The 13,951-nt window shown below is 45.6% G+C and overlaps 1 protein-coding gene across 3 annotated transcripts in view; it reads right to left on the reverse strand.

Moving 5' to 3' along the window:
- The window catches only part of LOC310772574 (FERM, ARHGEF and pleckstrin domain-containing protein 1-like), a 135,072-nt gene that overhangs the window by 13,953 nt on the left and 107,168 nt on the right, over positions 1-13,951 (reverse strand). For 2 of the 3 annotated variants that reach the window (XM_083632405.1, XM_083632404.1), the window contains exons 14-19: positions 13,724-13,923; positions 12,494-12,583; positions 5,079-5,212; positions 1,599-1,680; positions 1,212-1,273; positions 228-403 (exon numbers count right to left, since the gene is read on the reverse strand). In XM_083632405.1, the coding sequence (XP_083488531.1) occupies positions 228-403; positions 1,212-1,273; positions 1,599-1,680; positions 5,079-5,212; positions 12,494-12,583; positions 13,724-13,923 (744 nt within the window). The remainder of the gene's footprint in view (positions 1-227; positions 404-1,211; positions 1,274-1,598; positions 1,681-5,078; positions 5,213-12,493; positions 12,584-13,723; positions 13,924-13,951) is intronic. The other variant, XM_083632406.1, reaches the window with a different exon arrangement.

Raw genomic sequence — 13,951 nt, forward strand, 5'->3', positions numbered from 1 at the left:
GCCGTAGAATCAACGTAGAATTGGCAGAAAAAGTCGACAAGTGGCCGACTAGACCCCAATGGGTCGGGACACACTGCAAAAACTAGGGTGACAGACACTCACCGATGGCCCAGACATTGCCGACTGCCGATTATTGGCTGGGTGTGTCAGGGGCTTTAAGGGGAGGGTCAGAATCATCCTCACACACAAACACAACCCCTAGCACCCACCCACACCCGAACACCCACCTCTGGAGTCCCTGAAGTCGTCGTGCGTGGGTGGGTAGTGCTTGCAGAGCCTCTCCAGGATGAGTTTGTAGTGCAGCAGGCGGTGGAGTGGCCGGAGGAGGAAGATGTTGAAGGGCAGGTAGCAGGCCTTCTGTTGCTCAAAGTCCCTGCACAGAGCCTCCAGCCTGCGACTGGCCCTAAGGCACACAGGCAGAGGAGAGGGCTCGTTACTAAACGCTGTGACACTGCCTCCAGCCTGCGCCTGGCCCTGAGGCACACAGGCAGAGGAGAGGGCTCGTTACTAAACGCTGTGACACTGCCTCCAGCCTGCGACTGGTCCTGAGGCACACAGCAGAGGAGAGGGCTCGTTACTAAACGCTGTGACACTGCCTCCAGCCTGCGACTGTCCCTGAGGCACACAGGCAGAGGAGAGGGCTCGTTACTAAACGCTGTGACACTGCCTCCAGCCTGCGACTGGTCCTGAGGCACACAGGCAGAGGAGAGGGCTCGTTACTAAACGCTGTGACACTGCCTCCAGCCTGCGACTGGTCCTGAGGCACACAGGCAGAGGAGAGGGCTCGTTACTAAATGCTGTGACACTGCCTCCAGCCTGCGACTGTCCCTGAGGCACACAGGCAGAGGAGAGGGCTCGTTACCTTAATTTAACTGAAATCTGATACAAAAGCCCCATTGCCTTTTTCACCTGGCTACAAACCAGGAAGTGCAGGGACTTCTGGTTAAGCATACAAAAATATGTCATACCTGGGGTACTCTATATTACTCTAAAATGTAATTATTTATTTATTCATTCATTCATTTATTTTTGATGCATTTATGAGTAAGGAAGTGCATGTGTTGTATATTTTCAATTGTGGAATTTCATGAAACTTATTGTTAACAACAACAACAACAACAGGTTTGGCTGGTAAGGATATTGCATACTAGCCCAGTATGAAAGTCACAGGCAGACACAACAAATAGTTACGTTTCACATCAGGTACCCACCTGCAGGCTCGCTCTACTTCCACCAGGCATTCTGAGTGCTTCTGGAGCTGCACTGTCAACTGCTGCAGACGCCAGAGAGAGAGAGAGAGAGACAGACAGACAGACAGAGAGAGAGAGAGAGAGAGAGAGAGACACAGAGAGAGAGAGAGAGACAGAGAGAGAGGGAGAGACAGAGAGAGAGAGAGAGAGAGAGACAGACAGACGGAGAGAGAGAGACAGACAGAGGGAGAGAGAGAGAAAGAGAAGGAGTCAAAACAGGCTAAATCACTTCTCTTCTACCTCTCTTCTAAGCTCTGTTTTCTCATTCCTTTTCCCAGCACTTCTCTCCTTCATGATCACTCTAGTTTCACAGGAATGCTTGTAATGTGAGTGCAGTGAGATAGTTACCCTGAGTCCCTGGATGTTCTTAAGGAGAACGTCGCCAATCCGCTGATAGTCTCCCTTAATATGGGCATTGGAACGGCCCTCCCTGTGTGAGAGAGAGACAGACAGAGTGATATTCATCAGCAGCATGCAGTAATGTGTTTTCACCAGTAGGTGTCAGGCCACAGCTGGGTTTGACACAGGCAGGGCCTGACAAATGGAAAATATTCAATCCATTCCCACAACCCCATTCATCTTACCAGCAAGTCCCTGGGCCCACTCCAAGAACAAGGTTCACAATCATGCTCTGTGTGTGTGTGTGTGTGTGTGTGTGTGTGTGTGTGTGTGTGTGTGTGTGTGTGTGTGTGTGTGTGTGTGTGTGTGTGTGTGTGTGTGTGTGTGTGTGTGTGTGTGTGTGTGTGTGTGTGTGTGTGAGCCAGTATAAGGCACTTTGAAGCAGAACCAAAACACAATTTCTTCTCCTGTCGGCCATTATAAAACGAAAAGGCTCCTATGGGGGTAATGAGGACTTGATGTTTGCGTGTGCACGTCACTCCCAATGCAACGTCAAACCACCGAGTTTTATGGCGACAGCGACGGTCATGGAGAACATGATTGGTTAATTTGTCTCAGGTCAGAAAAGTAATGGACTTCCTACCACTGGCTGCTTCAGCAGCCTGCGGTGTGAGTGCAGTTTCTCCCACTGAACCAGAGCTAACACAGACCTTACTCTTCCTTCTTCCTCCATGTAGTTTATTTCCTGTGGACCTACCACAAAAACTGGATTTCCAGTCAAGCATTTTTTTGGTGAAGAATGTTAATTATGATGTGTCACATTTTAGCAGAAAAGAGCTGAATGGAAACAACTAAATTCGAAATGTTCGAAATTCGAGTATTGCCAAGACTCAGTTTTTATCCTCAAATAAAAGCATAAAATATGGGCAACATTAGCTGACCCAAAATAACAGCAACAACTTGCCCAATACTAATCTGTTCTTCATGTTTGCCATTTTTCTACTGGATGTGTTCAATGACATTCAGGAATCCTTTCTTTCTCTCCTTTTCTGCCTCAACTCAGCTAATGCAAACACACCTAATTTGCATTATATTTTTGATTTCTAATGTCTTTGTTCTGAAGCTGCTATACAAATAGTTTATTATCGTCATTATATCTTATAAGCTGCTCTACTGTTTAATCCCAAAACATGATTTTTGAACAATTTGTGTTTTGTGTTTTAACACAAAAAAAGGTGCTACCATTACATTACATTACATTACATTACATTACATTACATTACGTCATTTGGCAGACGCTTTTATCCAAAACGACTTACAATAACACATTTTTGTCAGCAATAGAGCAATCCACTATGTAACACAGTCTATGATAACTACAACTTCTGAAGGAACAGTGGTACAAGTTAAAGGAGAATTTCGTTTTTTTTTAACCTGGACCCCTCTCCTCACATTAATTATGATCTGATGACTCACCCAGCGATCTCCGCAGCGTTTCTGGCCGTCCTAGCGTTGTTTTGAGATCAATAGCGTCCAAGCCAGTCCTAAAATGGAGCTCCGAGGGGGCCAAGTGGCAGCCTGTCTTTCCTGCATCTAAATAGCCAGTTTTATTCCCATTTTCGCCACATATCGTCATAATCTCATCCCGCAACAACCACCAGACTGATATTTCCTCCCGGGCTGTTCCCTGGAGTCTCCCAGGGATCAAATTACCTCATTCGTGATCTCGGTCACCAAGTCTCTTCAAGTCCCGCAATACTTTCCTGCCGGCTGGCCAGTGTATCATTCCAATTTTAGTATAGCCTACTAAATTAGAACGATACACGACTGCACGCCAGTCTTCTCTGTATCGCTCCAATTTAGTAGGCTATACTAAAATTGGAACGATACACGACCGCACGCCAGTCTTCTCTGTATCGTTCCAATTTTAGTATAGCCTACCGGTACTAAATTGGAACGATACAGAGAAGACTGGCGTGCGACGTTCCAATTTTAGTATAGCCTACTAAATTGGAACGATACGTTGGCCAGCCGGCAGGAAAGTATTTCGGGACTTGACGAGACTTGGTGACCGAGATCACGAATGAGGTAATTTGATCCCTGGGAGACTCCAGGGAACAGCCCGGGAGGAAATATCAGTCTGGTGCTTATTGCGGGATGAGATTATGACGATATGTGGCGAAAACGGGAATAAAACTGGCTATTTAGATGCAGGAAAGACAGGCTGCCACTTGGCCCCCTCGGAGCTCCATTTTAGGACTGGCTTGGACGCTATTGATCTCAAAACAACGCTAGGACGGCCAGAAACGCTGCGGAGATCGCTGGGTGAGTCGTCAGATCATAATTAATGTGAGGAGAGGGGTTAAAAAAAAACGAAATTCTCCTTTAAGGTTATTTATTTATTTATTTTTAAGAGAGAGAAAGAAGTTAGATCAAGAAGGGCCCAGATGGAGCCTGAAAAGGTGTGTCTTTAGTCTTTTCCGAAAGATCGGCAGTGATTTGGCCATGCTGACCGAAGGTGGAAGCTCATTCCACCATTGAGGTGCCAGGGACGAGAAGAGTCGGGAACGGGATGAGCGACTTTTGAGCCCCCGTAGTGAAGAGGGGGCGAGGCGTCCTGCGCTGGTGGAGGAGTGAAGGGAACGGTGAGAGATTTGGAGCCTGACCATAGATTGTAAGTACCGAGGGGCTGTCTGGTGTACTGCCCTGTAGGCTAGAACTAGGGTTTTGAATTGAATGCGTGCCGAGATGGGAAGCCAGTGAAGGTCCCGGAAGAGGGGAGTGACATGAGAGAATTTGGGTTGGTTGAATACCAGACGGGCTGCAGCGTTCTGAATGAGCTGAAGCGGTCGGATGGCTACAGCAGGTATACTACCTGCTACCCTAGCATATCCTTCCTTACTTTCTGTACACTCAACCCATCTCTCAAATAGGATGAGGGGAATTTTCCAAAACAGATCTCACTCACTCACACACACACTCACTCACTCACACACACACACACACACACACACACACACACACACACACCCACCCACCCACCCACCCACCCACCCACACACACACACACACCCACCCCTTCGGGGTGCGATCTATCAACGTAGATCTCACACACACTCAGACAGACTTCTATTGAAGACTTGCTGCCTGTCTGTCTCTTTGGCTTTCCCACATCAATACCTAGTTTAAATAAGTGTTTACGTGCATCTCTGCACATCTCAACATGTTTGCATATTTCTTCTTACTTTCTTTTGGTCTTTATTGTAGTATTTAGTCTCTCTTTCTTGTATGCCCTGACTCTTTCTTGTCTATTGGTTGCCTGAAATGTTGGTGATGTACAACAGTAAAAGCCTACAATATAGATATGTGCTGTATGTACTGGTAAGTGTATTTCAATATAAATGCCTGCGTTATGTGCCATTTTAGCCGACGTTTAAGATGATTCTCTGACCCATGCGAGACATTGAAAGATTTCAGAAGGGGACTGACCACTGTGCCAGTCTCTGCTCCACCTCTTTGAGGAATCCCTGGTGGAACTTGTAGACCGGATCGTAGCTGGCAGAAATCAGGTTCGTAACGGAGTCTGGCAAGGCCTCGTCTTTCCCCACAACACTCTGAAAGGACTGGGACACACACGCACGCACGCGCGCACACACACACACACACACACACACACACACAACATATAGTAAGTTTCATCCTAAAAAAGTAAGTTTCATCCTAAAATTAGATATCCACCATTTAAAAAAAATAAGAAAAAAGTGAGACCTTGATTTCCAGAATGACTGACAGCACAAAATTGCAACAAATTATAGTTTTCTAAGGATGTTTAACTTAATTAAGCAAAATGATTGATTTGACTTGAAAGTGCAATTGCATGTGTTTGCACCAGTGATAATGATTAGCTAGCTGGCAACCAGAAATAGACACACTCGAGCAAACACAAACACACACACACACATACACACACACACGAACACACACAGACACACGCGCGCACACACTTGATCCTTGTGGCCCCAAGGGACTGCACTTCAACACCTGACACTGAGGTGTTGAATTCCACTGAGACAAAAACATCAGCTAGTGTGGCCAAAGAGAAGTCCAGCTGTTTCACAGAAGGTCGCAGGGGGGGGGGGGGGGGGGGAGAGAGAAGGGTGTGGGATCTCTGGCCCCAGTATCGCCAGCCAAAGAAAATATTTTAGTTTTTTTTTCTTTGAAAAGCGCCAGCGCACGCCTTCCTCCCACATCAAAGCGGATGGAAACTACTGTTAAAAAAACAGCTGAGAGGGAAAAAAGACAAGGGTAAATGAGAGACAGACAGATGGGGATGCAGAGAGATGTCCCACACCCACCCACAGGGAGGTTAGGGTCAGCTACAGACCTTGGGTGGCAAGGGGTTCAAGTAGGGGTGCAAATCTTTGGGTATCTCACGATTAGATTCAAAATCAGTTTTTGATTCTAAAGGATTTCCGATTCAAAGTTGATTCTCGATTCAGTACATAGGGGGATTTCTGGATCTACTCCAGTCCACTGTGTGCATGAAAGCAGAATAAAGTGTATAAGAATATGTACTTTTTTATTTGAAAAAGTTGTATCAACTGATTGCCATAATGTACACACAAAGGCAAACCTAAGAGAAATGGTAACATGTATTCATGCTAACCTTGCACACATACACATTTCTTAGTAGTTCTCAGTGACTTAAAGAAGAATAAGGAAAATAATTCAAATAAGTCAATAATAATAATTAAAATAAAATCAAAAATCAAACGATTCTTGGGAGTTGTGAATCGATTCATAATCGTGGAAGATAAGGTTTGCGATTCTTAGATGAATAAATTTTTTGGGAAACCCCTAGGTTCAAGATTCTATCCCATCCACATTAAGCTGCACCTCCATTCTAGGGAACAGGATCTATGTTTTTATGAATGCAGACTGGTTTCCCTCCTGTGTTGATTTCAGTGGTTTTACTGTAAACAACTGGAGGCTAACCAGCAGGATGGCTGTGTAGTCCTGGAATAAGCAAGATGTTCAAGCCTACTAGCGGCTTCAAAGGCAGTTTACTGCTTCAAAACAGGAGGACGCTAATTATTCAAGTGCCAAGATTGAAGAGCTCAGCCTGTGTGGTGCGTTCATAGCTCAGCCTGTGTGGTGGGTTCATAGGTTACTCCTGCATTACAATCCTGTGACATACGAAAGCAAGAACATTCTTGTTGTTTTCTCTACCTGTGATTCTACTTTACTTATAGGCACTTTTTGTGTCTTCTTTTCTACACAGAAGACATGCTCTTATACTGCCTCAGAGGCAGGTAGGTCTTTATAACCGAGAAATGCAACTGAGCTGGATTTTAGTCTCGGTTTGATGTGTTTTATTTGTATTTTAATTTGAACTGTAACTGGCATGCCCTCTTGGCCAGGTCTTTTTGCAATATTAACTTCTTAAACACTAATGATGCAAAAAGGATTTGCCACGCAGCTGGGTATCTTATTTTCCCAACGTCTTGAAAGATACAGATCGTTGGAGAAAATGCCACTATACGCTTACAAGTTTTTTATTTTGGACCTTCATTGGCCTGTGTGTTACCAGGTTAAAACAATGACAGCAGTAAATAATAGCTCCTTGCCCCAATATTTTAGTCTTTAAAAAGACTAACTTCAGTTCAGTTTCCCAATACCTGCGCTGTAAAAAGAGCAACTTTAGCTCTTTATCTCAACACTTTGGCTGCAAAAAGACCGATTTGGCTCACTGTCCCAACACTTGTGTTTTAAAACTGGCAACATTACCTCACCGTCCCAATACTTGGGTTGTAAACAGACCAACCCTACCTCCCTATGCCAGTACTTAACCCTACCTCCCTATACCAGTACTTAAGCTATAAGTGACCTACTTTGACTCATTGTGTCCCAATACTGAGGCTTTGAAAATACATACAGTACTTTTGGCTCACTGTCCCAGGACTTACAGTATGTTATGCAGGGTGGTGTCCAGGACTTACAGTATGTTATGCAGGGTGGTGTCCAGGACTTACAGTATGTTATGCAGAGCGGTGTCCAGGACTTAGAGTATGTTATGTGGGGTGGTGTCCAGGACTTACAGTATGTTATGCAGGGTGGTGTCCAGGACTTACAGTTTATTATGCAAGGTGGTGTACAGGACTTACAGTATGTTATGCAGGGCAGTTTCCAGGACTTACAGTATGTTATGCAGGGCAGTTTCCAGGACTTACAGTATGTTATGCAGGGTGGTGTCCAGGACTTACAGTATGTTATGCAGGGTGGTGTCCAGGACTTATAGTATATTATACAGGGTGGTGTCCAGGACTTAGTTTATTATGCAAGGTGGTGTCCAGGACTTACAGTATGTTATGCAGGGCAGTTTCCAGGACTTACAGTATGTTATGCAGGGCAGTTTCCAGGACTTACAGTATGTTGTGCAGGGCAGTTTCCAGGACTTACAGTATGTTATGCAGAGCGGTGTCCAGGACTTACAGTATGTTATGCAAGGTGGTGTCCAGGACTTACAGTATGTTATGCAGAGCGGTGTCCAGGACTTACAGTATGTTATGTGGGGTGGTGTCTAGGACTTACAGTATGTTATGCAAGGTGGTGTCCAGGACTTACAGTATGTTATGCAGAGCGGTGTCCAGGACTTACAGTATGTTATGCGGTGTCCAGGACTTACAGTATGTTATGCAGAGCAGTGTCCAGGACTTACAGTATGTTATGCAGGGTGTTGTCCAGGACTTACAGTATGTTATGCAGGGTGGTGTCCAGGACTTACAGTATGTTATGCAGAGCAGTGTCCAGGACTTACAGTATGTTATGCAGGGTGTTGTCCAGGACTTACAGTATGTTATGCAGGGTTGTGTCCAGGACTTACAGTATGTTATGTGGGGTGGTGTCCAGGACTTACAGTATGTTATGTGGGGTTGTGTCCAGGACTTACAGTATGTTATGCAGGGTTGTGTCCAGGACTTACAGTATGTTATGCAGGGTGTTGTCCAGGACTTACAGTATGTTATGCAGGGTTGTGTCCAGGACTTACAGTATGTTATGCAGGGCGGTGTCCAGACTTACAGTATGTTATGCGGGGTGGTGTCCAGGACTTACAGTATGTTATGCAGAGTGGTGTCCAGGACTTACAGTATGTTATGCAAGGTGGTGTCCAGGACTTACAGTATGTTATGCAGGGCGGTGTCCAGGACTTACAGTATGTTATGCGGGGTGGTGTCCAGGACTTACAGTATGTTATGCAGGGCAGTTTCCAGGACTTACAGTATGTTATGCAGGGCGGTGTCCAGGACTTACAGTATGTTATGCAGAGCGGTGTCCAGGACTTACAGTATGTTATGCGGGGCAGTGTCCAGGACTTACAGTATGTTATGCAGGGCAGTGTCCAGACTTACAGTATGTTATGCGGGGCAGTGTCCAGGACTTACAGTATGTTATGCAGGGCAGTGTCCAGACTTACAGTATGTTATGCAGGGTGGTGTCCAGGACTTACAGTATGTTATGCAAGGTGGTGTCCAGGACTTACAGTATGTTATGCAGGGCGGTGTCCAGGACTTACAGTATGTTATGCAGAGCGGTGTCCAGGACTTACAGTATGTTATGCAAGGTGGTGTCCAGGACTTACAGTATGTTATGCAAGGTGGTGTCCAGGACTTACAGTATGTTATGCAGGGCAGTGTCCAGGACTTACAGTATGTTATGCAAGGTGGTGTCCAGGACTTACAGTATGTTATGCAGGGCGGTGTCCAGGACTTACAGTATGTTATGCAGGGCGGTGTCCAGGACTTACAGTATGTTATGCAGGGTGGTGTCCAGGACTTACAGTATGTTATGCAAGGTGGTGTCCAGGACTTACAGTATGTTATGCAGGGCGGTGTCCAGGACTTACAGTATGTTATGCAGGGTGGTGTCCAGGACTTACAGTATGTTATGCAAGGTGGTGTCCAGGACTTACAGTATGTTATGCAAGGTGGTGTCCAGGACTTACAGTATGTTATGCAAGGTGGTGTCCAGGACTTACAGTATGTTATGCAGGGCAGTGTCCAGGACTTACAGTATGTTATGCAGGGCGGTGTCCAGGACTTACAGTATGTTATGCAGGGCAGTGTCCAGGACTTACAGTATGTTATGCAGGGCAGTGTCCAGGACTTACAGTATGTTATGCAGGGCAGTGTCCAGGACTTACAGTATGTTATGCAGGGCAGTGTCCAGGACTTACAGTATGTTATGCAGGGCAGTGTCCAGGACTTACAGTATGTTATGCAGGGCAGTGTCCAGGACTTACAGTATGTTATGCAAGGCGGTGTCCAGGACTTACAGTATGTTATGCAGGGCAGTGTCCAGGACTTACAGTATGTTATGCAGGGCAGTGTCCAGGACTTACAGTATGTTATGCAGGGCAGTGTCCAGGACTTACAGTATGTTATGCAAGGTGGTGTCCAGGACTTACAGTATGTTATGCAGGGCAGTGTCCAGGACTTACAGTATGTTATGCAAGGTGGTATCCAGGACTTACAGTATGTTATGCAGAGTGGTGTCCAGGACTTACAGTACCGGTATGTTATGCAGGGCGGTGTCCAGGACTTACAGTTTGTTATGCAGGGCAGTGTCCAGGACTTACAGTATGTTATGCGGGGCAGTATACTTTCGGGACTGTTTACACATGTCCAGCTAGCTACTGGCTTTAACACAGATGGCTCTTCAAAGCTCTCTCTCAGCCAGCTGAGAATGACCTCACACTTAGCAGGGACTTGGCAGTGGACAAGGCTAGACAGGCAAACGCAAATAGATAATGATGTGTGCAGACAGTGCGCGTAAATAGACACACGCTCACACACCACCAAAAATGTACTCTCTATTCATCATAGTAGATTCTTTTTGTTCTTGTGTAGAACTTGCTGCTGTTTTAGAACTTTATTTGGTTCATTTGAGAAAGGTTCTGATACAAACATGCGAGAGTCAGTCAGTTTATTTACCATCTGCAGTAGAAACTACATTGGAATTGGACACACACACACACACACTCACACACTCTCTCACACACAAACACACACACACACACACACACACACACACACACACACACACACACACACGTCACAGCTATCTATCAAGCTATCTATCAATAAGTGCCTTTTAAACATGAAGTCTGGATCATGTCAGGCTAGCCAGAACAGGATATTTTCCGGTTTTACCTTTTTAAACATGAGGGGTCTTTGTTTAGAAACAACTGGATATGAGCCGTTTTTTCTGCCAGTGGGCGGGGGGGGGGGGGGGGGGTAGCATGTAGCAATAACAAGAAATGTGATAGGAAACAGCTTTAGCGAATTTGTAACCAAACTCCATTCAAAAACATGCCGTTTTAACAGAGGGTCCATTCCTGGCATTGTGCCAAAAATGAGGCAGTCAAAATAGTGGTTGCACTGTCGTCAATCACTGTGGGTGATTTATTTTACAAGTGGCATGCAAGTCATATCTGACTAGTTTTAAATTTATTTCTCCCCACAAAAGTTAGGCTAGGCCTATCCACCTTATTTTTGGCGGCCATTTTGCCTTACGTTAACTATGGGTTCTATTTCCGGTGTAACCAATTTAGATAACCCCCCAGCTCCCGACAAAAAAAACGTCTATGAGGATTTTACCCTTTTACAGCAGAGCCATTCTGCTCTACAGCCGTGTCGTTCGGGTGCTGGGATAACGTAATGCATTGTGGGTAGTCGGCTACTAACTGTGGCTAATGTTAGCGGCTAGCTAGCTATGTTACATGGCAGTAAAACGCCACCAAATTGATTTAACTTTTAACCATTTCGAGTAACACACATTTCGAGTTTCCATACGGACGTCCAGCGTTGGTTAGTTGTTTATAACGTGACAATATTTATAACTTTTATAACGGACTCCAGCTTCCGGTTTATAATTCGGGTCTGCAGCCAGAGTATAAAGGAAATGGCAAGCGGCAACAGTGAGTCACGTTAAACCGGACCTTGTACCCACGATTCTTTTTTACAGTGGGGCATTCAAAAATAAGGTGGATATGTGTCTCGATATAGGCTATCAGTAAGTCAGCTCCTATCCTCTCCGCAGTGTGGACGCACAGTCACACAACACTGCCTGCCTCAAATGGCTGCCTCACACAATAGAATTGGCTGCATCGAACTCGAGAAAACTTCTCAGAAGAGACTAACGTTAGCGACAAATCTGGAGACTTCAAAAACATGCCATTTTAACGGAGTCCATTCCGACCACGAGGGGTGGCAATGTGCCAAAAATGAGCGCTTCCGCCTTTGTTAGGCTACAGCCACCCAGTCAAAATAGTGGTCGGACCGTTGTCAATCACTGTGGGTGATTTATTTTACAAGTGGCATTCAAGTCATATCTGACTAGTTTTCAATGTATTTCTCCCCACAAAAGTTAGGCTTTTTCTGACATGGGAGCAAGCAAGCAGCGCAGCAGTAAGCGTCCCTCCTGATGCACTGGACATGCCTGCCTGCATAGCTGAAGCGCGTTGGGATCCCTCTCCAAACAATTGAAGACGTTTTTGCAGCACTTGAGGAAACCGTGAGTTTGCTCGTTTAATTCGTTGATATAAGCAATTGCCCAAACGATTCATTAATTAATAAACTACGTGAACGTGAAGTACCACCACCCGCCCACATAACAGCTAGCCTACATGATCAGGATCATGAGCTGCCAGAGTTAAACAGCAGCTACTTTTGCGCTAACCCGGATCCTACACCGGCGACCGAGATGACCGAGATCATATTATGATACGGACTCGCGGGAGTGCGCGTAGGCCGGCTAATTGTTGTTTAACGTGCAGGCCAACCGGGTAGGAGCGGGTTATAATACGGATTCCACTGCATGTTAAGAAGTGAATGAGTTCTCCTTACCATTGTGATGACCTGCAGGTCTTTGAGGTAGGTCCTCTCTGTAGTCAAGAGCTCCTTGGCTATGAAGTAGGCCTTGTCTGTAGGAAACTTCTAGACACACAGAGAAACAAGAGGTTCATCCATCCATTCCTCAGCTTCATCTGTAGGAAACTGCTAGACACACACACACACCCAAGGGCTTTCACAGACTAGTCCACTATCAAAACCACTAGTCGACACTGCATCATAGTCAACTAATCGTTCATCTGTGGTTTTAGGAATAAACAATATAAATAAATACGTAAATTGAACATAGATTTGTTTGAACAACAGGAAGACTCCTGTCTATGTTGTTACTTCAGTCAAACAGTCTGTATCTCCAGCTCAGACAAGTTGCTGGGGTTTAGCGGCTCATTTGTAAACAGCCTCTCAGAGCCAATCAAGACTCTGATTGACTTGACATACCCACAGGTTGGTCCCGCCTACATTAGGTAACCGTTTACTGGCTGTTTTTGAGACCTTTTTGATGAGAATTGATCATTTTTATTGGGTGAAAATAAAATGATATAGTTCCTGTAATGGCAAAATTGTTAGTAATTATGTGTATTCCTATAAGATGTTTTTCCACTATGATAACGGATGTTTGGCCCCAGACAGAAGTTTCACTTCTATATGAAAATACCCATAACATGAGACGACCAAGAGACCCCTGTTGAAAAACAAGGATGTGTACCTGTCTGTTCTTTGTTTCGTGTCCTTCAACCTTGTTATTTGTTCTCAGTGAAATTACTCAAATCTGCAGATTAAAATACTTTATTGCTTTCAAGAGTGCATTCTGCTTTGTGACATTTCTTCATCTGGCTATTGCTCGTTCATCGAGGTTATATTATTTTTTCCATAACATTCCCATGCCTAGTCGACATTCCTTCTGGGAGAAGTCAATGACTACTAAAATCCAGTAGTCTTGAATGCCTTAACCTAACACACACACCCTTTTTTAATCAAAAAATTTTCGATCACCCCCAGGATGTAGCGTGTGGGAGGATCACGCTATTTCCCCCAGGTCCCCTCCCCTCGAACAGGCACCCCGACCGACCAGACCACGCCGGAGGTAACACGGGGGCTCGAGCCTGCGACCCTCGTGTAGGTAGGCAGAGAGGGACACAGGTTTGCGCCCCCGTGTTACACACACACACACACACACACACACACACACACACACACACACACACACCATGTCTGTATACCCACCTTCCTCCTCGCCTCGTCTTCGTCATCGGTGCGGACATATCCCGCCTCGGTGAGGAGGGGGCTGGTGAGTGGCGATGGCAGCCGTCCGTCGGGAATCGGACCGGGTCCCAGGATGGTCGTCGCCTGTCCGTTCACCGAGCCGGTGCCGTTGACCAACGCATGGGCACTTGCCAACGGAGGGCTCGCAGAACCTGGACTTTCTGAGGGAGGAAAGGATAATAGAGAAAC

Source organism: Poromitra crassiceps, assembly GCF_964638095.1.
Source record: "Poromitra crassiceps genome assembly, chromosome: 3".
Lineage (NCBI taxonomy): Eukaryota > Metazoa > Chordata > Actinopteri > Beryciformes > Melamphaidae > Poromitra > Poromitra crassiceps.